Below are 26,401 nucleotides of genomic sequence, written 5' to 3'. Positions count from 1 at the left end.
AGCGACTCCGTGCATCAGCAATGGTCCGACCAAGATCATCAACGGGATCATCACGTGCCTCTTCTTCACCTTCCCCTTCACCTTCCCCTTCACCTTCAGCATCATCCATGAAAGTATCACCGAAATGATCAAGATAGCTCTCATCGATGTCATCTCCTTCTTCATCTTCTTCCATTATAACCCCTCTTTCTCCATGCTTGGTCCAACAATTATAGCTTGGCATGAAACCATGCCGAATCAGGTGCACGTGAACTTCCCTTGAGGAAGAGTAACCCTTCTGATTCTTACAGTTAACACATGGACAGATAACAAAACCCCCCTGCTTGTTCGCATTAGCCACTACGAGGAAATCTTGCAAACCCGTAGTGAATTCGCCGGAGAGTCGGCTAGCGTACATCCATTGCCGATTCATCTGCATTATTATAATACAAAATATATAATTAACCATCGCATATGCATTTGTTAAACTAATTAAATAGAAATTAAACAATGAACTACACACATATGCATATTTTATCAATGACACATACATATGAAAAGGTTCAAGTGTTGTTGCTAACCGCGATCGAGGAGGAAAAAATAAATGAGGAAGCTCGATCAAGTGTGGCTCCGACACTTCATATCATGTTTGTTTCATGCTCTTGGGACATTTCATCAAACACCTTGTGTGCATAAGAAGAGCCAAAAGCAAACCTACACCCCCTTGTGAAGTTTGTGAAGAGAAGTGGGCACCAAATGGCTAAGTGCTGTGGGCTGGCTGGTATATATAGGGGAGGGGCTTTAGTCGCGGTTGGCCAGGCCAACCGCGACTAAAGGCCTTTGGGCCAGGCCTGAGGACATTTAGTCGCGGTTGGCCTGGCCAACCGCGACTAAAGCCCCTCCCGTCCACCAGCTGGCCACCGAGCGCGCTGGGCCCAGGCCTTTGGTCGCGGTTGGGCAACCGAGCCGCGACTAAAGGCCCCATTGGTCGCGGTTTTTGCATTTCCGCGACTAATGGGGCTGGACGGAAGGCCTTTTTTCTACCAGTGCCGCTAAGTTTATTGTTATTAAATATTATTACACGTGCTTACATACTTACACTTTTACACATCTACACATACGGTTGGGTCACCTAATCGATGGAGTAACAAATGTGCTCGAAGGCCTCTACGTGTTCGTCATCGAGGGCAATGAACAAATCGACCCCGCCCTTTGCCGCGCACGACGGCACGAAGACCATTATTCCATCGATGGGCAGGTCTGGCGGCAGGAACGCGCACGGCGGGCCGTGGCCAAAGTCCATGTCGTGGAAGCGGAACCCGAGCCAGCTATCCACCTCTAGGTCAGGGCAAAACGATGTACCCGGTGTAGCTGCCGTCGCAGCTAGCTCCTGGCCGCCATCTTGGGTACCGCGGCCGAAGTCGACGAACGACTGGACGTACTCATCGTCGACGCGTGCAACAGCCTCGCGGATGGCGCCGACCACCGCGGGGTAGCCGGAGGACAGGAGGTCCCGGACCTGCATCCTCGGGAATGCCCAGAGCACCATGTTTCCGAAGAAATCCATGGGCACCGGAGGCTCCGCGCGGCCGCGGCAGTTGACGGCGACCCTCACCTGCGTGAAATCCTCCGGGTCCAGGTCCCGCGCCGCCGTGACCTTCTTCCACACGTGCGCGAGGAGGCACTGAAACGTGCTGCAACGCGCGCCGACGCGTGACTTGAGGTCGGCGACGAACTCCTCCGGGAAGTGCACGGCGAGGTTCTTGATCCTGTCCATGGGGAGGACTCTATAGGAGTGGCTGGAGCTGTGCTCGCCCTTGAACTCGATGTTCCGGTGGTCGAAGACTGGTGCTGGCGGGCTACGTGGGTTGACGGTGGTTGCCCGGTCATTGAACGGCGACGGGAGGACCGTGGAGTCTGTGCGGACGGCGGTGGCCCAGGCTGTGGAGAAGCCGCTCATGGACTGGCCGTCGGCGACCTGGTGGTGGCTGACCATGCCGATGATCAGCCCGCCGCACGTGTACCGGGTGAGTTGCACCTGGAAGAGGGGCTCGCCCGCACGTCCCTGCAAGCATTCAACCATGCATGTCAATAACATTGTTCATACATGTAAAAATATTTTCTCCATTCAGAAAAAAATGTCGTAGATTTTGATACGCATATATCTAGGCGCATTTTACTATATAGATATTTTTAAATTTAGAAAAATCTGCAACATTTTGGACATAGGGACTGCTAGGAAGGAGGCATACTTTGCATGCATGGACTGTAGTGAGTAAGTACGTACATTTTCCGCGTCTGGATATAGCTCGCTGATATGCGCGGGAACGTCTTGCGGCAGCGCTTCGGCGAGGTCCGTTGCGGCAGTGGCCTCGAGCACGAGAACCCCGGCGTCATTGAGGTGGATGCACTTCCTGCCATGGTCATCGACGGCGAACCTCCCCGCCAGGTGCGGGAACCTCGCAACGGCGTCGAGGAGACCGTCCATGAGCGCACTGTTGGCCGGCGCAGGCGCGTTCCATGCGAAGACCGTCGGGATGTAACCGTCCGTGGAGGCGCAGTCGAACACGGTGAGAGGGACCTTCTTCCCGTCGCCCCACGCTGACCCTGATGAAGGCCTCAGCACCGTCCTCTGTGTGATCTCCACTATCACTGCCATTGTTGGACTACAGACTACTTGGAGGTCGGACGCTGGCTGGCTAGCTAGATCTTAAAAGAGCTTAGCTAGCTAGATGAAGATGAATGATCAATTGTGTATGTGTGTGTGCGCGCGGTTGTGTGAGTTAGCTGGTGTATAGATCCGGGTGTTCATGCGTTTATATAGAGGTTCTGCGCTGTATATTCTGCAAAAATAGTAAAGCGCAATTCAACACTGAAATTGGCTGACCTTGAAAATTTCCTTATTTTCTCTAGTTCTAACCTAATCTTGTAGGCCATGGTCCACTTTGATATTTTCCTTCGTGTTGTTTTTACACTTTTCCATTTTCAGATTTGTCCTCTAGTGTAAAGTTCGGTGTGTTTCGACTTCCGAGTGAGTTTTTTTAACTGCGATTGGATCTAAGTGGACTTATAACTTTTTCAAGGACTAAGTCGACGCCCTAAGGCATCAAACGTCTATGTGTTAGGATTTATTCTGATATGGGGAGAAGAAATTCAGATTAGATTACGAGGCTAGGAACCATAGACTTAGACATAAGTAAATGTCAGTTGACTGCACAAATAGATCCAAAAAAAAATTATTTTATTATTCCATTTTGGTTTCTATCATGTTACATAGTACCACCCAAACCACCTGCTGGTACAAGTTAATGGCCAGGAGACGAGATCTACACCAGCAGAAGGCCGGGTTTGATTGTGACGAGTCAAACTTCTAAATTATCAAAACTAGTTGACCAAATATGTACGAGCATATTTAAAGACCAGAAATATACTAGTAGGTAGAGGTGCATGTAATTAAATAAGGTTAGAAGGTGAAAGACAACGCATGGGTTTTATTTTAGTTTTACCGTGTCAGAACGTGCGCCCTCTTCATAGAAAAGTTATTACGCGTCATAGGAAAAATTCAGTGTTAATTGGCATTATCCTAGGCCTTACTATATTTTGCAACCACATTTGTAACTAAAAAAACTTAGTTACAATCAAACTTACAACTCATATGTGCGTGCAATCAGATGGTGTAGAAACTAACTAAGAATTGACTTGGTTTTAAACCTAGCAAATCCCTTTCTTTTAATTGTATTTTTGCAGAAGACTTGGAGAGCGGTGATGGTGGAAAAAAAGATTGCCTTCTCAGAATTAAAATTCAAAATTTCAAAAACAATCGTCTTTTTTGCTTGGCATGAAAATTTACCGGGGGTGCTTGGGAAACCCATTTACCCATAGCCAAAACCCTGGTTGTTCTTGCAAGATAAAATCTTGCGCGTGACTCTTGTTTTAGAATTATTATTTTTGCATTTTTTACGATATATTTAGTACTTTTACTTCATGCGTTATGTTTGTGTTGCAAGCTGACAACCGGTGAGAAGGGCGGATTGGCGAGTCCAGCACGAGCGATGGACACACGTGGGGTTCCTAATCCTAGCAGAAATGAGAGAAATGAACTGCAATTAGCATCGAAGGCCACTAGTAGAAAATAGCTTAAGTAAAATACGGGTGGTGCGCCAAAATATCCCACGCATTACTAGTGGCGTACTAGCAAAATTCCACGCCGCTGGTATAAATAGCGGCGGCGCGCCAACATATGGCATGTGAAATAAGTGGTGCGCTATCGATTTTGTGGGCACAAGTGGCCTCGCTTGCCGAGAACATGCGGTGTGGCCTACTTCTCTACACCACTGGTATTTTTCGAACCAACAAAATAGCGCAGTGGTCCACGCCACAAGTTCCACGTGGCCCAGCCCAACCGACGCGAGCGGTTGTCCCTCCTCACTCTCAAATCACACACAAACCCACACTCACATGCTCCAAACCGAACCACGTTGGCGCGCCGCCTGGACTTTGCACCGTAGCCAGCATATGCGCCATCCGCCTTGTCGTAGCCCCACATACGCGTCATCCACCTCGCCGCTTTTGCGCCGTCCGCTTCATTGTCGCCGCCGTGCCGCATTGCCTCGGTCACGGGCCACCTCCCCAAATTTGTTGTTGATTTAGTTAGATAAAAATTATATATTAGTGTAAATGTGTTAGAAAATGGGTACATTAGAAAATATGTTATTTCAATTAGAATTTGTGCCTATTTGAATTAGTAAATGTGGAGTTTGATTAGAAAATATTTTAGTTGATTTAAAATTTGTACTTACTCTCACCGGTTTTATATGTAAAGCCACTATTAGGAATACATTTTACCAATATGTAAGACCATTAACACTAATCAAGTACAATTTATTATACTTCTGGCTCGTATGATGGTGTTTATTAAAAAAATTAAGAAATACAGTAGAGATATTTGCGTTAATGAGGACTTGAAGCTGGGTGAGTGGATTATACGTGCACTTTCCTTTTTCGATAAAGGGCGCTTTATTACTCAAGTTTAAGCAATACACCCGGCCTCTGCATAACTGAGATGCACACAGCCATTCAAGTTCGCACACAGTGATAAAAGAAAATTACACAAAAGAAGGTTTGGTCTGAAATGAAAAACAAAATCCTAGACGTTTGGAGGTAGGATTCTTCGATTATGCAGCCACCCATGTTGGGTAGTAAAATCCTTGGCCGTTTCCTCCAACCGTGTAGACACCTCCGTAAAGAGGTCGCGGTCCTCCAGGCGCTGAAGCGACGACCATAAACGGAGCAAAGCTGTAGACCTGTAGATGACCTGCATAAGAGACGGATTTTTGTTATCAAAAACCTTGTCATTTCTACATAGCCAAAGCGACCATATAATGGCTATCGCTCCCACTCTGATAAGAACTTTAAACCTAGAATCCACTCCATTAAGCCAATTGCCAAAAATATTTGCAATGCTTTTTGGTGGGTATAGGGTAGAGCCTATCTGAATGATGGACCATATAGATCTCGCAAACTGGCAATTGAAAAAAAGGTGTTTTATTGTCTCCTCTTCGTGACAGAAAACACACTTTGTACAACCATGCCAATTCCGCTTTACAAGGTTATCCTTGGTAAGAATCACACCCCGCCGAAGGTACCAAGCAAAAACCTTGGTTTTCAAGGGAATCTTCATCTTCCAAATTGATTTGTTATTTACAACCGGCTGAATAGGTTCAATTAAAGCCTTATACATTGACCCAACTGTGAATATTCCGTTCTTGGTTAGGCTCCACCGGAACTCGTCTGAACCTTGTAATAAGTGGACTGAAGCTAATCTTTGTATTAGCTCATTCCAAGCAACCAAACGAGGTCCAATGAGATCACGCCTGAACGTCATATTCGGAGGTGATGTTTCCATCACCTTTTGTAAGGTATCATGTTTATGACGCACTATATTGTACAAGGCAGGTTATTGTTCTTGGAGTGTGGTTGGTCCCAACCATTTGTCCTCCCAGAACCTTATCTCCGACCCATCTCTAATGGAAAATGAACCAAAAGGGAAGAAGTATTTCTTTGTTGCCATAATGCCGGCCCAAAAATGCGAGTCCCCGGTTTCCATATAACCTGAGAGATTGCATTTGAGCCACAATACTTCCTTCGCAACAGGTCCTGCCATACACCATCCTCAGTTAGTAACCGAGCTAGCCATTTACCTAGCAAAGCTCTGTTCTTAACTTCAAGATCATGAACACCAAGTCCACCTTGATCTTTTGGACGGCAAACAACATTCCATTTTGTCAACCGGTATTTTTTCTTCTCACAATCTCCTTGCCAAAAGAATCTTGATCGGAAGTAATCCAATCTATGCAAGACTCCTTTAGAAAACTGGAAGAAAGAAATCATATAGAGTACCATATTCGTAAGTACTGAATTAATGAGTACCAATCTTCCCCCAAGAGATAGGAGTTTGCCTTTCCAACTACTAAGCCGTTTCTGTAGTCTTTCCTCAACGAGTTTCCATTCAGCAAGTGTGAGCCTCCGATGGTGGACCGGAATGCCCAGATAGCTAAGTGGAAAACTACCTAGCCCACATCCGAATAATTCGGCATATAGGCTGGCCTCGTCTTGGGCCTCGCCAAAACAAAACAATTCACTCTTATGGAAGTTTATTTTTAGCCCTGATAATTGCTCAAACGCTGTCAAGATTAACTTGAGGTTTGTAGCTTTTACAAGGTCATGATCCATAAAAATAATTGTATCGTCGGCGTATTGAAGAATTGATAAACCCCCATCAACTAAGTGAGGTACCACTCCTTCAATTTGACCATCAGCTTTTGCATGCTCAATTAAAATCGCCAACATGTCCGCCACAATGTTGAATAACATTGGAGATAGGGGATCACCTTGCCTTAAACCTTTTTTTGTTTGAAAGTATCTACCAATGTCATCATTGACTTTGATGGCGACACTTCCTCCAAAAACAAAGTTATTAATTAAAGCGCGCCACTCCTCAGAAAAACCTTTCATCCGGAGAGTTTGCTGAAGGAACGACCATTTAACTTTATCATAGGCTTTTTCGAAGTCGATCTTAAGGATAACCCCATTCAACTTTTTGCGATGCAACTCATGGATTGTTTCATGCAGCGTGACGACTCCATCTAGGATATATCGTCCTTGCATGAACGCAGTCTGAGTGGGGCGCACCACATGATCAGCCACTGAATTTAGCCTAATTGTAGCCACTTTGGTGAAAATCTTGAAGCATACATTTAGAAGACATATAGGTCTATATTGTTGAATCCGTTCCGCATCATTGACTTTAGGGAGTAGTATAATTTCCCCGAAGTTGATTCGGAATAGTTCCAGCTGCCCAGAATGAAGGTGAGCAAATAAACCCATCAAATCAACCTTGATGATGTCCCAGAAGTTCTGATAGAACTCCGCTGGAGAACCATCAGGTCCTGGTGCTTTATTATGCTCCATTTGAAAGACCGCTTTTCTCACCTCCTCTTCTGTGTAAGGATTAGTAAGAATGGCGTTCTCTTCTGGAGAAACTTAGAGGATATCATCGGTTCTTGACTCATCCAAGGTCACCTCTGATTCCTCCGGTGCACCGAATAAACCTTTGTAGTAGGTCGTAATATATGCTTTAAGCTGCTCATGGCCCTCAATTAAACCCTCTTCTTGCGTTAGAGAATGAATGAGTTTCTTCCGGTGCCGGCCAATGGCTACACTATGGAAGTATCTCGTATTCGAGTCTCCTTGAAGAATGAATTGGGCTTTGGATCTCTGGTACCATTTGAGTTCCTCTTCTCGCAGCAGGCCCGCTAGCTTCGCATTATATTGACTTTTAAGGTCAATTTCTTGCGTAGTCAGCGGCCTTACTTCCGCGATTGCCTCTAGATCATCTATATTCGATGACAGAAAGAGTTTCTCTTGCTTAAGCATCCCAGCCATGTATCTCGCCCACCCACCAAGGTGTCTCCGTAGAGACCGGAGTTTGTTATTCCATCTTTGGATGGGGGTAGATCCAGCAACTGGTTGCTCCCATATATTCTTAACCATGTCTGCAAAACCATCTCTAAGCATCCAACCAAGTTCGAATTTGAACGGTCTTCGACGCTGAGGAGATGGTGTTCCAGTGGTTAGTAATATAGGAGCATGATCCGACAAAGACTCAATACGAGGTAGAACTCGTACAGTGACTAGAGGGAATTTTTGTTCCCACTCCGAGTCCATGAGTACGCGATCTAATTTCTCGTAAGTAGGCTCTGGAAGACTATTAGCCCAAGTAAATTGTCTTCCAACCATTGCAACCTCTCTTAAGTCCAAACTGTCTATAACAGCATTGAACAAAAAAGGCCAATGGTTGTCGAATCTGCCTTTGCTCTTCTCATGGGGATATCTTAGCAAATTAAAATCACCACCTATAATGATAGGATATGGATTATCTTTTGCTAGATTAACCAACTCACGAAGGTAAGCAGGCTTAAAAGTATCTTGCGCAGCCCCATAAACCGAAACCAAACTCCAAATGAAATTATCTGATTTATTTCGGATGTGGAGTTTTATATGAAAATCACCTCCCGAGTTATCAAGAATTTCCATGGTCGAAGTTCGGACTCCAATTAATAGGCCACCAGAACGTCCCCGTGGCGGACGAGATACCCAATCAAAATCTTCCCCGCCTGAAAGGCGATTTAGAAAATTTATTGAGTAATTTCGTTTGCCGGTCTCGGAGATGGCAACAAAATCTAAATCATAGTCCCTAATGGATTCAGCAATGTGTAAATGTTTAGCCAAGTCTTGTAGTCCTCTGCTATTTCTAAACATGCCATTCATTTGGAAACTATAGTAGATTTTGACACCCTAGCCTTTTTATTAGGCCACGCACTTTTTTTACTATTGGAGGATCTGGATTTGCGTTCGGTTGCTTTCAGTTCGAAGCATGAACCAAGCATCGCATCATCCGATCCTACCTCTAACACCTCTCCAACAAGGTGGGTGAGAAGCCGGCCATCCGAAATGGCGTACGCTTCATCATCCTCATCCATATTGAGAGTGGTATTCGACTTACTTTCAATCACAGGAGTGCATTTTAGTCTATCGAACTCCATATGTTTGAGAGCCTTAATCGAAACAGAAATAGCGTGTAAAGAACTACCTAAGGAGACGCCAACTTTATGTAAATTAGCGGACACCTGAGGTGTAGAAAAAGATAAAAAGGATTTAGATGAACCATCTTTCCTAACCATGAGCTAAGCTCAGTTCTGATTCGCATAAAAAGCTAGACTCACTTCTTGATTCTTTTTTTCTTTTTTGAGAATATACTCACTTCTTGATTGTGGGGTAAGGATTATCCTTGTATAGAAACTGGGATTGGGAGCGGGGGTAAGAGCATCTCCAACGGACACTGCAAAAGGCGCGGGGCAAAAAAGCCCGCCAGCTAGGCGCGCGCGGACGCCCGCGCGAAGTTCCTGTGGATGCGGGAAAAAGGTGCGCGCGGTAAAAAGTTTGCCGCGCCCGCGCGTTTGCCGCGCCCGCGCGGGAAAGTTGTCGTGTGCGCTGCCACGCGCGCTATAAACGCGACACGTGCGAACGCGCCAACCGTCTGAAGTTTCCGCGTGTCGCTCCGCCTTGCTCGCTCTCTCCCCAACCGCTCTGCCTCCCGCGCCGACGCTCCGCCTCCATCTCCGGCACCATGCCTCCGCGCCGCCGCTCCGCCTCCGGCTACTTCGGCGTTCGGGCGCGGCCAAGCGGCCGCTTCGACGCGGAGATCCGCTTCGGCGACGAGCGGATCCGCCTCGGGACATTCGACACGGCGCACGAGGCGGCGCGGGCGTACAACGCCGTCGCCTGGCGCCTCGGCCGCTCCCGTCGGGCGATGAACTTCCGCGACGTCTGGACGCGGGAGCAGGCGGAGGCGCTCGCACCGCCATCGCCAACCATCACGCGCGAGCAGCAGCGCCGCCGACGGGAGCTCGAGCAGCGGCTCCTCATCGCCGAGCGCGACGAACGCCTCCGCCTCGAGTGGGCGCGCCAATTTCCCGAAGACGTCGCCGCGATGGAGGCGTTTTACAATCAGAAAGAGGAGGAGAAGGCGGCGGCAGCGGTGAAGAAGGCGAGCCGCGAGAAGCGCCGGGCGGAGTCCGCGGCGAGGAAGGCGGCGAGGGCTGAGAAGGAGGCAAGGAAGGAGGAGGAGAGGAAAAACGGCGCCGGGCCGTCCACCATCGTTCTCTCCTCCTCCTCCTCCTTCGAGTGGACTTCGACGCCGGTGTCCGAGACGACTCCGAGCAGCCACTCCTCCGACTTCACGTGGGATTCGGAGTAGGATAGAGTAGTTTCAAATAAAATGTATTTCGTATCGTCGAACTTTTAATATATTTCGTATTTCCATTAAAATTTCATATTTTATTTGAATTGTTTGATTTATTTTGAATCAAGAACGGTCGCAGTAGCCGTTCGCGCCGCGCCGCGCGCTGCAAAATGGCGCGCCTGGCGGAGGAGCACTTTTTCCGCCCGAGCACGCACGGCAAAATGCCGCTTCCGGCGGGGCACCTAAGCACCTTTCACCGCTGCGCGCTTTGTGTTTACAGCGCGCTGAAACTTACGTATAGCGCGCCGATTTTTCCAGCGCCTGTTGGAGATGGTCTAAGGGTTTTTATGGGCCCTTCAGACCCGCAACACAACTTTATGGGTCGCGATTGCTATGGGGCGGGTCCATAGTTGGCTAATCCGGCGGTTTTTTATGTGGGCCACACCGGTCAGCGTGTGAACGAGAAATAATCGTGTGAACTAAACTAGAATTACTAAGATAACCAGATTCATGATTAAGAAAATGAACATCGATGACTGAAATACTCATCAGAATACATAGTGCTTAAATTAGTGCCTAAATAACCATACATCAGGGGGGGACGAAATACATAATGGACATATTGATGCCTCAACTAAAAATCCCTTACTCACAAGGAAGGTGAGGTTTTTGCAAGTGACTTGACTTAATCGCGCTTACTCCAGGAGCAATCTCTTTTTTGGGTTCCTTCTTTACTTGTTTCACAATGTCTTCATTGTTGGAGTCGTTTTACAAGTTGTCGACGGAGTCCTTTCAAATTTCTGCCAACACACATTCAAACTTCGGCGAGTGCTCTTTATTCGCATATAACATGAAGTCGTACTTCACCTGCTGGTGGTTACACCCAAGGAACCTGCGGCGGGTGTTCACGCCCTCAAGTGCGATGGCGCAATGTGGCCGTAGGCTACACTTGTAAAGTAGATCAGAGTTTATTTTGAAAATGCCGGTCCACTCATCTACTTTTAAGTCGATCCACCTCGGCCCGATGCCTTGGTCGAGAAAGAGAACACCAAATTAGTATTTCAGATATGGAGGTAAAATACCGACAGATACATAAGGATGATGAATGTTGCCGCCGCGGCGCCGCCCCACTCAACACGTCTACGATCCTGCATCTCGTTGGCATCGCTGCACTCGGCACCGTCTGCTTCTATTGTCGTTCGTTGTCGCTTCTACGGTTCATGTTGTTGTGGTAGTGAGAGTTGTGGTGAGAGGTTGGGAGCAATAAGTGTAGTAGCGAGAGACACATTATATGCAAAATAATAATGGAGAAACAAAGGGCTCGGCGACGCGATGGGTCATACTAATCAGTGAGACGTGACTAACCAGTCAACGCAAGGTGCTTGACCAGGGACTCGCTGCAAATATCGCGTACAATGCACGTCACACTTTTATATGCCTTTGTCCATCTACCATGGCATTAAAATGTGTCAGCCTTGCCAGGCACCTACCATGACACAAATATGTGCTGGCATAGAATCTACTATCAAGGCGCATATCTATCCGCCCCTCCCCCTGTTAGCCGTCGAGAATGCCCATCCGCCAGACAAAAAACCTTTTGCACGTCACTATGGTTGTGCTGTCCACAAACCCGCCGGGCATGGGGGGCTTTTGTGGTGTAACCACTAGTGTTCCTATATTGTGTAGCGGATTAGAAATTTATGTTTTCTTATACACCGGATATGACACCGTGCCGAGTTTGCATCAATGATCAAGAGCAGCGCGGCCCTCTTGTGCCGGGCTCCGAATTCAGTCTGCGTATGACACCTAGTCATTTCGAGAATTCACTGGTAGAACAAACTAGTCTTTTTCGCACAAGTGTGCCCTTTTTAGTGCATATCCATTATTTGTGTAATATGTGTTTTATGTGCATGTAGACAATCCCATGCAACATAAGGCTGCATGTTAATTTAGCTTACAGAAGATAGTGTGTCATTCCACGTACATGAGCAGACATACAACACTGATGTCCACTAAATTCAAACAGACTCGTTTGGAAGGTGCCTGGTGAAACCGGCTCCTTCCGCGGAACCGTCTTACATGAGAAGAAATGATGTGCTTCTCCTTTGGAGTTTGGAGGACAAGTGTCAGATAATTATTGTGATGTGCTTCGGCGCCATAATTTTTGGTTGTCATATTTGCACCGATGGCATGGTACTAAGTGGCATGCCGTGAGTATATATATACTACTAGTGGCGTGGCGGATGACATACACCATCGACGATATACCGAAGACGTGCCAGCTACACTCCGAAGGGTTTTATTCAAGGTTTTAAATAGTGTGCTATTTCATTTAGCGAGGACCTTCCCCAAACGCTATGCACGTTATAGCGCGCTATAGCACGATATATATAAAATAGCGTTTTGCAAAAAGACATGCAAATGTTAAGGATTTCAGCAACGAAAATCTTGTCCAACATAGTAAGTAGATGCCCATGACCAAATCAAAAAAAAAACATTTTTAAGACATACTAACATTATGATTTAAGAGCCAAGGAGGCAACAACAACAGAGATGAAAGCACTCATTTAGAATCGGAAGAAGAATGCATGGCTTCATCTACAAATAGGAAGATAGCTTGTACACTACCAATCCAGTTATCTACAGATCAATAGTTTAATACATCGACGCATCTACAAATCAGGATGAGGAGGTTCTAGTCAGCTCTAACCTGGTGGGTGATTTGCCTGCGGTGTCTCCGACATCCAAGCCGGAGGAAGTAGCCGACGGCACCCTGTGGGAGGAAGCAACGGACGCCGACGTCACGCTGGAAGAAGCAGGCGCCGCCGTCGCTTCCGTGGGGAACTGCTAAACTGAGATTTAGGCTAGGTTTTGCTGTACATATATGTGCTTTAGGTATTTAGATTCGGTGGAGAAATTGGACCTTTGGGATGATGCGTTGGCCTGCAGCTTTGGACCTTTGCTTTTTGCAGCCAAACGTTTTAGCGCCGCTACGTGTTATGCGTTTTAGCGTGATTTAGCACGATTTAGCGTGATATTTCATGTTTAGCACTATAGCGACCATTTTCTGTCAAATATAGCGTGGAGGGTCCGAATCCGCTATTGCGCGCTAAAACCAGCGAAATTGCGTGCTATTTAAAACCTTGGTTTTATTTCCTACTAGGGGGCTTTGTACCCCCGAAGCTCTTCTCCACCCATGCCTGCGACCAATTGAGCCGAATCAGGCCCCTTCGCACTCATCTATCCAACCGTGTTTCCATTATCTCTTGACAGTTTTCATAGATGCAATCTGTAAAGCATATCGCCTACCAGACCAGATGGTAAATCACCCTAACTCTCTAAAACCGTTGCCTACCAACTTCCGCTCACGGTAATGATTCTTGACCTTTTCCGCAATAAGTCCCGGAAGAAATCATCTTCGATTTGAACACATCTTCCCATACCATCTTTTGGAAACTGCTAACGCAAAAAGGTTAAAGTGGCAAAATTGTGCTGTGAGCTTTGTGACTAGAGTCAGAGTGACATGGTCTCTTGTTTGCACACATGAACCATTCATGGGGTTGCTGCAAGTGACATGGTCTCACATTAGCAGTTGTAAAGCAGATTTTTGAACAACAGCAGGGTTCGCTGCGTCTCCCCGAAGAGACGCGTCTCCTGTATACTTTCTGTAAAAGTTCTCTTTCATTACATCCTGATTACTCTCAATACGGCATCCCAATTACTCTCAATACAGTATCACCGTGTCAGTTAGTCAGTTATGCATGCTGCTCTCTGTCCGTAGAACGTCCAAGAGAAGAAACGAGCGAAGAGAAGGAAGCCAAGGAACGTGCACACCAGGGCTGGACTAACAAGCTGCTCAACTCGTTAAGGCTCAGGTCATTAAGACTCGTGATCGTTAAGGCTTGGATCGCTAAGCTCGTTAGCGAGCTAAAAGTGAAGTTTGGCTCGGCTTATAATGGGCACACAGCTTCCTCGCGCACACAACTTCCTCGCGATGCCCCTGAAATTCTTCACGCAAAGGTGAGCCCGGCGTCATAACGGGCGGCAGCGCAGCGGCGTCCGCCCCTCCCCTTCCGCTCGACTCCCGGGGCCTTCGTTAAATCCCAGTGTCTACAAAAAAATCAAAATAACATAATATATATTTATTTAAACATTAGGGGTTTTTACTATGGTTTGAACGAAATTTCACTAAACTAGTCTAGTCGCTGCAGTTGAAGTCGCTCTAGTCCAGGCCGTCGGTGCCGCTGTCACAGCTGTCGGCGTCCTCATCCCAAAAAGAGAACGAGAAGCCACTAGACTTGCCGCTATTGACCTCAATGACAACGCGTCGCCGACCACCACTTGGCGAATTCAACGTCCGTCGGCTGGTTGTTGTTGGCGAATCTTGCAGATTGAGAAGGCGCACACAGATGACAATGGGGCTGATATGTTGACCAAGGTGGTGACAAAAGGAAAGCTCGAGGTATGTCGTCGGCCATCGGCATGACTGCCAATAGGCAGTGAGACCCTCCATGATGTCGGGAGGAGGAGTTTGTTGGGCCATGTCCCTCCACATGGAGGTGTGTTGGCAGCCCAACATCAGCCTAGAAAGCCCAGCATGTATCAACCGTTGATCGAGGTTCGCATCCAACGGTTGTGCTGCCTCCTTGAGAGATAGATAAGCAGAAAACCATAGCCACCCTTGTTGGCTGTAACTGAGAGAGAAAGAGCAAGCCGCTACTGCTGTGAGAGGGTGAGAGAACATACTAGAACACCACAACCAAGTGAGAAGAGAGGAAGAAGAAGGAGAGGTGATATCTTTCCAGATTTCTGAGTGTTTGAGGACTTAAAGGTACTTGGACTGGCTCCAAACTCGGTGAGCTTGTTCATTACTCTAAGTACTTCAATCTGGATAGCTGGTTTGAGATTTGGGTCAGAGCAGAATCAGATTTGAAAGCGGTGAAGTCAGTTCGGACTGCTTCAGTTTCAACATAGAGTAGTTTTGGGAGATGAACAGTTTGGGCAGGCAAACAGTGTCTGATTGAGCTGATTTTTGGTCAGTATGTTGGAAACTCATATGTCTGCTTATCTACCAAGTTTGGTGCTGATTTGATATGCGGTTTAAGAGCAGTTTGCTGATTACCGAAGAGGACAGAATCTCTGATATCTCTGCTTCGTTGTATCTAGCTTGCCTCTTGTGGTTGATGTTGTTGTTGCCGTTGGGCAACGAGGTGAAGTGTGTTGTAATCTTTAGATGTTCTAAAGAAAACTCTGTACCAATGTTTCTTATAATGAAGCTTGCTTGGACCGGTTGGTCCACACCCGTGGTTTTTCCCTCCTTAAGTTGAGAAGGTTTTCCACGTAAATCATCGTGTCACTTGTGCGCGTGTTTTTGTTTGTTTTCCCGCTCCATCTATTGGTTAAAACTATCCTCGATGTTTATCTAAGTTTTCACACAGGAATAGGAATAGTAAGTGGTGGTTTTGCCTTACGCTGCTGCCTCAATAAACCATTCTTCTGCAAAGCCAAGTAAGCAATCCGTGAGCAGCAAAAAACAGGACACGGACCAAAAGAGCACATTGTGTTGATAATACACCTTAAAACGATAGTTTGCTGGATCCAGAAGTTTACATCATGAATCCACTTGAACAACAGAACAGAAGTACACATTTATGTATATGAAGCAATGAGATTAAAAAGCATCGCACAACACTATTGGTCAAACAATAAAAGGAAAGTAAAATAAAGGTGCTCCAGCCTTTTCAATAATCGTACCAATTCCTTCCGGAAACAGTTTCTTTTTCTTTTTGGGAATCACATATGAGGTCATATCTTACTTCCTTCCGTGCCTCAGTTCCTACACATAAAATAAGTTGTAGTAAAACCGATTTGGTAGGCATCATGTCATGATCATTGGTTCCGTGGTCGCAAATGCTTCATTAAAAAACGATTTTAATAAAACCACGCCATGGAGGAGCATGAACCGATTTGGTAAGAAAACATCATGTCATGATCATACCTTCAAATTTCTGTGTCGAATCTGTGTGTAGGGATTCGGGGCCCTTTGTCAAGGATCCCGCCGCCTTGGAGGAGAAATACGCCGTCGACCTCGGTGCAGGGACGGGCGGGTGTCGTGGATCTGTCGCCGGACAACAGTTGCATGGCGGCAACGTCCTCGTGACGGACATGTGGCGACGTCCTGGAAGGCGACATAGTAGAGGATGGCATCATCTTGGAAGATGGCGTCGTGGTAGCGAGGCGACTTGGAGGCAGGGCGGCAGCATTGGGGACGGGCGGTGGCATTAGATGCGGGGAGGAGGCCCCTTTAACATGGCATCGTGCAGGAAATGCGGCAGCATTTGAGGCAGGTCGGCGACGTTGCTGACGGGCGGCGGAGTTGGGGACAGGCTGCAACGATGTTGGGGACGGGGACGGGGATGGGTGGCTGAGTCGGCGGTGGCGCTAGGTTCGTCTTGTGAGGCTATGAGATTCGAAAAAATAAGGGGTTTGATTAGCGATTGGATTGTCGAAATGACGGGTGGTCTTTGAAGTGTTGTATGATAATTTCATGGCTAGGATTTGAAATGCCCCCTTTGCTCTTTTTTATGTTGGCATGGATATAGATGAATCTCAAGTTGTATGGCAGCGTAGTTGTCAGCGCACATTAGTGGAAACCTAAATCAGATTTGTGGCGGGTGCGGTTGACATCATCGCTTGCTACTTGACACAGACATCCGATGTCATCGGTGACCATTGATGGAGGCCACTCCTTTCATGGAGGCCAAGATGAAGGCGGTTGCGACTTTCATGGAGGAGCCGATGGTGGTGTGGAGTCGATGATGCACGAGACAATATAAGAGAGAATAGTGCGGGGAGAGGATCGAGGGACTAAAATACAAAACACCACATTGCATGACAAAGTCCTTGGTCTACAAGTGAAACACATAACCCGCTCAATTTTTTAAGATAGTAGAAAAGGCATATGTATGTTGTTTCAGCTAATGTGCGCTGAAACGTTTATACAGAAGCAAACGTTTGCGTCTCGCAATCGACGAAAACGTCGCCTGCCACTAAAAAATATTTTCACCTTTATAAGATACCAAGCCTGAATCTTAGCATTGAACTATGGAGTAACTAAGATATCACTGCCCTCTTAACACCATTCAAGTTTACTCTCCTACACACAATCAATCTCAACTCGCATGTCAGCGTACACCACTTTACCAAGAGCGGATAGGCGCGGGACATGTCTGTCCACCTCATGGAACCGTCAGTTGTGGCAATCTTGGCTCCCACGAAAAAGCCACCAAATCCAAGCACGCAAGTCCTGGACCGGATCCTCTGCGGCAGACGGACACACGCAGCAGCCCGCCACTGGCACGGCGCCACGCGTCCCTGACGAGCCGACCAATCGCAGCACCGCCACGCGTCCCCGCCACCTTCCCCTTTATATCGCTCTCACGAGCGCCTCTCCAGCCTTCTCTCTCTTCTCTCTCCCGTCCTCCCCCGCCTCCTCCGTCTGACGCGCCGGGCCCACCTGCCAGCCTCCCCTCGCCGCCGCCGCTCGCCGGACGGCAGGACCCCCCCGCCGCCAGTCTCCCCGCATCGCCCTCCGCCGCCGCCGGCCGCCGATCCGGGCCGGCTGGTCCCCACGGCCGATCGCGTCTCCGTCCGTCCGTCCGTCCGGCTCTAGGGTTTCACCCTCCGAGGCCCCTCCGAGGCCGCCCGAAAGATCCCGATCTCCTCCGCCCCGTCGATCGGCGACGCCCGATTCGGCACAAGGAACGCGAGCTCGCCCGGGAGGAGGGGGGCCATGGCCTCCAGCCTGCTCACCACGGACAAGAGGTTCGACACAACCCCCTATACCCCCCTCGCCCGCGCGATGCGGCTTCCTCTCCCTCCCTCCCTCGTCGTTTGCAATTCCGCTCGCGATTCTCGGCCGGATGCGTAGGAGAGCCCGTGCATTGCCCCGTGCGCTGATTCTGGTGACGCCTGCTGATTCTTATTTCATCGAAAAAAAACCACCACTTTTTTTTTCTTGTCATCGATGGCGTACGGCAGTATTACCTTTCGTCTCGTTCTCGGTCGGTAGTTTACGGATCGGAAGTATGACCCAAGACACCTGTATCTCCATAGCGGGGTTTGTTTCGTTCAATTATGTTTTGTTCCAAGGGTAGGCAATCCAGTTGTGTGGTAATTGTATTTCTGCGATGCTTGCAAAATTAGCCTGTGCTGTTTGATCGACCAAGTGAATTGTACTATGTGTTCATTTGCGATTTGTGAATGAGGAGCTTCAGGCATCAAAAGCTTTGGTGCCCCGTTTCAAGTGTAGCACACAGCAACTGCCTCTTGTTGGGTTGTTTTAATTATAGCTCTAAACTGCATCTTCACCCCCTTCGTAGTATTTATCTGTTTCTCAAGGTTACAAATGTCAGTTACCTGGTATATTATGTAATAAAAAAGAGTTGCCTTTTTTGTCCAAGGGCAGGCTGCTCTGCTCGGGTCTGTGTGTTGTTTCACTCACTGGACCCTAGTTAGTTAATCATATTCAGCAGTATGCTTTGAGTGCTTTGAAAACGGTGTTTATCAAGATGCAAGCTCAGTTTCATATCATGTTCAATACTAGTGTCCAGCCTTTTGGGTGCACTTGTTTTCACTTTTCTCTGTCAGCCCTTTTTGCATTGGGCAACTGGTATTTCAACAAACACTGTCACGTTAGCGCTCTTAATAATTGTTACATAGCTATGGCATTGCTTTTTTTAAACAGTATCTATAGCATTGCTAAAGAACAACATTCTGTGTCATAAATAACGTATATAGACATTTGTCGTGTATATCCGGACGTCATAAATATTGTATATAGATATTTTTCATGTATATCCGGACAACGCTTTTGATGATGTATCATGTGTCTACTTTACTATTCTGTGCAGATGGGCTGCTCCTACAAGGAAATCTGGCATGACTGTTCTTGGAAAAATCCCAAAGCCCATTAATTTGCCAAGTCAAAGGTAACACTTCTCTTACTATATTTATATAAAGACAAACTCTATATACTTCTATGTAAATTGATTTATTATTTGTCTTGAAGGTTGGAAAATCAAGGTCTTGACCCCAACGTGGAAATTGTTCCAAAGTGAGCCCTTACTCTCATGCACAATTTTTTTGTTCAACGTTCTAGATATGCATGATGCTACTCATTCAGAGTTCTCTATATTTTCAATAATTGCGGTGTGACCAAGGTTTATGATTTGGATTTTAGGGGCACCCACACATGGGGTAGCAAACCGGGACCCACGACACCAAATGCATGGAATTCATCTTCACTTCTCTCTCCCAAGAAGGACGGAAGTATTGGTGCTCCGAGCCAATTCAATGGTCGTCCCTCTTCTGGGGGAGGTTCAAGACCCTCGACAGCTGGAAGTGAATCCCTTGACTCTCCCAATGCTTGGGGTCCAAATTCTCGACCGTCTTCATCATCTGGCACATTACCGTCACAACATTTACCAGTGGTCACAAATCGTCCTCGAAGTGCAGAGACAAGACCAGGAAGCTCACAACTTTCTCGGTTTGCGGATAATCCCTCAGAGCATATGAATGTATCAGTAAGGACCCTCGAGAAACCGGTAATGCACCACACCAGATTTTAGATGGCTTGCGGGTCAGCAATCTGAGCCTATTTATTAATATCATTGGTCTCAACTATGTAGGGATCTTCACATGGGCATGGGTTTACTCTAAGTACTGGTGATTTCCCAACACTTGGTGCTGAGAAAACCTCTGACTCAAACAGTCAACGAGGTAATGTGCAAATAAAATTTACTTTATGATTTTTGTTACATGGGCACAACTTCTAACTTAACATTTGGAATTCTTAACTGCAAATGCGGATCAATGCTATAGCTGTTAGACCTATTTTTGGCAAACCTTAGTTCTCTGTTCAGACTGCTCTGATGCTACAAATTCGAATGTTACATGATCAGTTCTTATACAAGATGATTCGTCTGACAGTTCAGCCTTTTATTCTAGGCCACAGTTCAAAAGGGCGCCCAACTTCTAGCTCTGGTAAAGATGGAACCCAAAATGATCAGGGGAAGAGCCCAACTGCTGGTATTACTAATTCCACATCGTTTTGTAGTTGCTATTGCCTCTACTCCCTTTGCTATTTCCTTACCATGTAATGGGATGCTGTTTCTGTGTGTTAGGATCTGGCGAGGTAATTCGATCACCTAATAATCAACCTGCGGATATCTTGAAGACAGATCAGCATGCACATGATGGAGGTGCTCCCTTTCCTGCCACTGCTCCACCAAGCGAAGCTCAGCAGCCACAGCCATACCCTCCTAACTATGGTATGCCCCCTCCGCAGTTTGATTCATGGCGTGCACCTCCTGGTCACCCCCCTGAGGGAATGTGGCATAGAGGACCAGGTGGCCCATACAGACAAGTAGGACCCCCGAGCAGTTTCCCTGTTGAACCATTCCCTTACTATGGTCAGTTCCCACCCAACTCAGAAGCTGCTGCAAGGCAGGGCTCAGGACATGGTGGATATCACTCTAAAAATGGAGATGCATATCATTCTATGCGCCCTAATTCTTATGTTATGAATCAACCTGTTATTCCAGTCAGACCAGTTTACCAGGGCCCAATGCCTTACGATGGATATTATGGCCCTCCACGAGCAAATTTCAATAATGCCAATGTAAGAGATGTGCCATTCATTGGAGGCTCTCATCAACCAGGAATATTGAATCAATTCCCAAATCATAACGACAAGTTCCAGCCTGGAAATTCTCAGAGCAGACCAGTAAAACATGAAGCAGTTTCCAAGGAGCTCTTGGAATCTGATAGAGTACATTTGGTTCCTCGAGGACAGACTAGGATTTTGCATGATAATCCTGATAGAGTAGGTCCCGGTGAAGTTGAAAGGAAGATTCAACCTGCACCACCACTTCTTCCACATCCAGATGGAAATCGGAACGATGTGAACTTGAGGGCGGATACAAGGAGTACCTCTAGTGAAAGGAACATGGTGCTTATGAAGTCAGTGCATGACCAGAGAGAGAGAGGCCCAGATCGTTTAAGTCATTCATCTGTTTCGGAAAATGCACATTCCCATCCCAGGGGAACTGATGATGTTGCCCTCCGTAAAAAGATCAAGGATGATAATCTTCCGCTTGATCAGCAACCTATCATAAAGAAGAATGCAGCTTTGATAGAGAAAATAGGGAGTTTGAACAACAAAGCGCGAAATCTTGATGCACACAATGTTGTAGAACCATTTCCAAGTAATAAGGACATTAAAGAGAAGCAGCTAAAAAGTGCTGATTCAAAAGCAGATCAGGTGGTAAAAGGTGTTTCATCTACTCCTGTCATCACTGGTTTTGCTTCTGCATCTAGCCAGGCAGCGTGTGTTTCTCCTATTTCTCCCGTGGTACAGAAATTGTCGACAGAGCCCAGTGATGGTGCGGTTGTTGGGCCGCTACACTCGCATGTTGCTGAAGCAAGCAAAGCTGGAAAGCTGGTTGGATCAACTCATGATCGCACACGTAGGAGGGGTGATTCTTCAAGAAACAGCCACCATGGTCCTGCTAAAGACATGCCAACCAACAACTCTGCAGTACATGGGCGGGGAGAAAATTCTACAACTGAATCTTCATCAGTAGTTCAATTGAGGAATATTCAGCATGACCAGCCTCCTGAGCATGCTTCACAGCTGCCACCTGTGACAATCACTGATGATATGCCAGCTTCACCCGATTATGAATTTCAGGTATGTGTTTGCAGATTTCTTCTGATAATACTTTCTGTTTCATGTAGTAAACATAGTGCCACCTCCATTGCAATACTTCGGTTATGTATTTTGGGATATACTAATACTAGCAAAGGGAATCAACTATGCATGGTAGGAAAGTATTTTCTGCTAGAAAAATCCAGTGAAATTATTTCCATGTAGATAATCTATGTAGCTTTATGCATATAGATGGTCAGTACTTGAAAAGTTTGACTGCAATTGTCCCACAGCAACCTATGCTTAAGAGGGGTTCGAAGCTGTGAGCTCTTGCAGTAATTTCTCTTCACATATCCGTTAATTGACACCAGTTGGGCCGTGCAGCCCATGTGTAACTCGTGCTTTTGTGAAAACTTGAAAGGTTGCAATTTGCAACGAACTAGTGGTTGTCAACCAAACATGTCATTAATACCCTGAATGAATCATTTACACATTTATCAAGTGCATTTCACCAGAGGCTGTAATTGGTCATGCTGGCATTGTTAGTGTATATGATAGATTGTCCTATTGTGTATATTTGTATCATAGGTATTGTTTGGACTCCATTTCACTTCACAATTTTTTCTGTAAAATAGTTGTTAGGTCAGGGTTAGTGCTGTTTGTTACCACATAACATGCTGGTGTGTATTTTCAATATTGTTGTGAACCCAGGTTTAATCCAAAGTTTCAAACCTTGCAAGTGTAAATATTGCAAACAACACAAAGTTTTGTACCATATACTGTTGCTGTTGTGCCTGTCACATGATTTTCTATTGTAGGTTCACACCATTTTATGCCCTAAAGTTCTTTAGCCCGACATTAGGTTGTGTCATATGTTGTCTGCTCACTAGTCTTATGCTGTTAGATAGGCACATCATGTTTACCTTAATTATACCAGAACAGATCAAGCAGCTTTGCTTCATCTAGTTACTTTTCTTAATCTTCTATTATGCATGATTAAAAGGCAGCACATCTGCAGCTTGATTCCCAGGTATACAAAAGCATGTTGGTCACTAACTAGTTTTTTTTTGTTGCATTTTCTATTCAGCGTGTAAAAATGAAGGAGTTGGCTGTGCAACGTGCCAAACAGCTGCAAGCTGAGGAAGAAGAACGGACAAAGCGACAAAAGGCAAAAGCTCTTGCAAAATTGGAGGAACTGAACAAGCGTTCATCAGTACATCAGAAGAACTCCAGTGATCCACAACCAGAAAATGCAGATGTGCAGAATAAGCAAAAGGCTGGACTTGATGGGACTGCTGATCCTGCGGTTTCAACTGCTGAATCGCGCAATGTTACTGCAATGGGTAATGTTAGTATTCTTCAGCCACCAATTGATCCCAAGGATACTGCGGTTCCTGCACAGCCCATGTCTACTCTACCACATACTGCAGGTATAGCGAAAGATCTTGCTGTTCGTAACACATCATCCTCAGGCAGGAACGCACAGAGCAGCACAGTGGAGCATGTAGCACATAGAAGTGTGTCACAGTCACATGATGCTGGTGTTCCCAAGTCTAAGCAGGGCTACAGAAAAAGGCACGCGGTTCCAGAGGATAAAACTCCTGGTGAGAAGTCTAGTTTGGTAGTAAGCACTGAAAATCTGAAGAAAACTGCTGAAGCTTCCTTGGACACATCAACTGCTGTTGTTAGATCGTATGATGATCCCCCAGCCCACAACAAGAAGAGTGCCAGGAACTCGAGAAATAAGAAAAAACTAGATGATGCTCCAGCTACTTCTAAAAATCTACCCGAGGTGCTTAATCAGCAGAATATACCGAGCTTATCCAGTGAGCCAAAACCAAAAACAGCTGGTGTTATTATCAGTAGTTCTATACTTCCTACTGCAAATACTGTGCTCACTGTGGGAAGTATAACTGTGGGTGGTATTTCATTTGGATCTTTCAACCAGGAGCGCCTGAAATCACCAGAGGAAGTTCAAAATACTACAAACAGCCGCCCAAGACCTCAGCAAGCAAAAGGATCAAGAAAGACTAATCATGCTGTCCGACCTGTTGAGAAGCCACATGGGAATGAGGGTGTTGTGTGGGCACCAGTTAAGCCATCAGGGTGGAATGAAGTATCTGAGGAAGCCGATGTGGCTGTGGCAGCGCGGCCTAAACCAATTGGTAAGTGTGCGAACGACGGGGACAATGTTACAAGAACCAAGAGAGCCGAAATGGAAAGGTATGTGCCAAAGCCACTGTCCAAAGAGCTTCAACAGCAGAATACAGAACAAACTTTACCTTCAGAGAAATCCTCTGTGGAGAACAAGAGTAATGATAAATCTGATGCTGCAACTGAGCACAAGAAATGGGAGGACAAGAAAACTAGTAGAGGGCATGGGAATGGGAAGTCGCATCCTTCTTGGCGCAAGAGGAATACAGATGAATCAGCTTTGGTGGTACCAGATCCTTCTGAGCGACTAGACAGCTGTCAAGAATCACACCAAGTTCAGAGGCCTTCTGACAAGCATCAGCAGCTTGAACATGACAAGCAAGCAGATCATACTGCTGGGAACAGTTTGGCTCCAACTCAAATAGTTGAGTTACCTGTCAGTGCCCCTAAGGAACACACGGCAGCTAACAGGCAAAGGAGGCAGCATGTCAAGGCCCCCAAAAACGAGGCAAGTAACCATTCAAATGAGAACAGAGATAGGCAAGGCAGGAAAGATGTGAATCACATGTCAACACGGGGAATTGATTCGAACTCTTCTGAACATAGGAATATGTCGAAATCTGAGGTGAAGAGCAGCGCAGCAGTTACACATGCCAGAGCACACTGGAAACCAAAATCTTCACAGTCCCAGAACAACTCACAGGGCAATAATAATGTGGAAGGTCAAGTTGATAGCACTACCCTGCAAGACAGCAACAATCAAAATCTTGCTGGGAACAGTTCCAGAAATGGTGAGAAGGATGAACAAAATCAAGGTAAAGGCAACGCGGTGCATGTAGATGATAACCAGAAGAGCGAGAGCCAGGAAAATGCAGAACAGCAGCAGCTTAATCATGCAGCCCGTCGCCAGGGACATCACAACGGGAGGTATCAGAGGGGAAGGGGTTATGATGCTGGGCAGCCAAGCCACAACGTGAATGCAGAAAGGCGGAGGGGTGGCACTCATCTTGAATACCAGCCAGTCGGTTCCCACAGTAAACCTGCAGACTTCCAGCAGAACCCAAGTGTTGATGAACAGAACACGGGACATCCAGCCCCTGGGCCGGTGTACAGGGAGCGTGGCCACAGCAAGAGCCACCGCCCTGGTGGTCACTTTGTCAAGCGGAACCCTCCATCAGCCCCAGCTCCTAATTCTTACCAAGACGAATGATCTTCAAGTAACCCCACGTTCTTTGAGCTTGAGGAACTCGCTCGAATGAAATATGTCTGCACTCAAGTGTACTACCTGCACAGGGAGCATCTGTGATCTGATACCCTCATGCCCAACATGTTGAGAGGCTTACAGGTCGAATGTGATTGGCAAGATGGTCGGTTGGAGGTCAGTAGTAGGTTGTTTTTGGTTACCAGGGCCGTTGGGCCATCACGTGTGATTGTTAATTGTTGCGAAGAACATCCCTTGCTTCGGTGAGATGTGATGCTGGAATTTGTACTAACGGAGTTGATTACGTACTTGGATTAAACGCTAGTAGTAGTATGTGCTAATGGCAACGGAAGTATTTTGCTTTTGTTGTTTGTGGTGTCTACTGAAGATGAAAGTTAGTGTCATGTTGTATTTGCGGTGACAGCGATCTTAGGTTTGCCAGGAATAATTCACTCTTTTTTGTGGGTTACATGCTCGGTATCCTATGGGTATGAAGCCCTTGTACAATATATATTAGTACTTATTTTTAATCAAATCTGAGCTCCTGATTTTATGGAGCGATCCCTGATGATCTTGATGCAGTTGACAATTCCCTGCACAAGTAAAGAATAGTGTCTTGTGCTGGGCGCGCTCAATCTTTTAATTGATAGAGTGGGCAGTGCTTGCTTGTTTATATGTGACCAACTGTTCCGACACAACATTCCATCTGACCTCGCATGATCATGGACTCACCGTAGAAGATGGTGACAGGTTAACAACCCAGGGTGAGCCGGCTCATTTTTCCCGTCCCCTTTCTCTCTCTACCTTGAGAGAGTCGCCCTGGCTCCTCTCCCCCTCTCCTCCGGTGGCCTCGCCTGCTGGAATGGGTAGGGGAGGGGAGGCCGTCCTCTTTGTATATATAAGTGTAGTGGTAGGTGTAATTCTAGGTGATTTTTCCATGTCTGAGAGTGGGTAGGTGAGGGGAAGCCGTCCTCTTTGTATAGGTAAGTGTAGTGGTAGGTGTAATTCTAGGTGCTTTTTCCATGTCAAGAATGGCGTTATGTCGTGGAGGTTC

The 26,401-nt window shown here is 46.6% G+C and overlaps 2 protein-coding genes across 2 annotated transcripts; one reads left to right on the top strand and one right to left on the bottom strand.

Moving 5' to 3' along the window:
- Positions 1-1,111: 1,111 nt before the first annotated feature.
- Positions 1,112-2,638, bottom strand: LOC127299231 (tryptamine hydroxycinnamoyltransferase 1-like). The gene is made up of 2 exons (XM_051329168.2): positions 2,267-2,638; positions 1,112-2,044 (listed from the first exon to the last, which is right to left on the bottom strand). Exons 1-2 carry the CDS (start codon positions 2,636-2,638, stop codon positions 1,112-1,114), a joined length of 1,305 nt encoding a protein of 434 aa, XP_051185128.1.
- A 15,341-nt stretch (positions 2,639-17,979) lies between these two features.
- LOC127299230 (protein MODIFIER OF SNC1 1) lies at positions 17,980-25,915 on the top strand. The gene is made up of 8 exons (XM_051329167.2): positions 17,980-18,106; positions 19,195-19,272; positions 19,353-19,397; positions 19,524-19,887; positions 19,972-20,062; positions 20,291-20,371; positions 20,467-22,034; positions 23,080-25,915. Exons 1-8 carry the CDS (start codon positions 18,075-18,077, stop codon positions 25,354-25,356), a joined length of 4,536 nt encoding a protein of 1,511 aa, XP_051185127.1. The 5' UTR covers positions 17,980-18,074; the 3' UTR covers positions 25,357-25,915.
- Positions 25,916-26,401: the final 486 nt, after the last annotated feature.

Source organism: Lolium perenne, chromosome 5, assembly GCF_019359855.2.
Source record: "Lolium perenne isolate Kyuss_39 chromosome 5, Kyuss_2.0, whole genome shotgun sequence".
Classification (NCBI taxonomy): Eukaryota; Viridiplantae; Streptophyta; class Magnoliopsida; order Poales; family Poaceae; genus Lolium; species Lolium perenne.
Note: the sequence above shows the minus strand (reverse complement) of the source record. Positions and strands in the feature narration are given on the sequence as shown.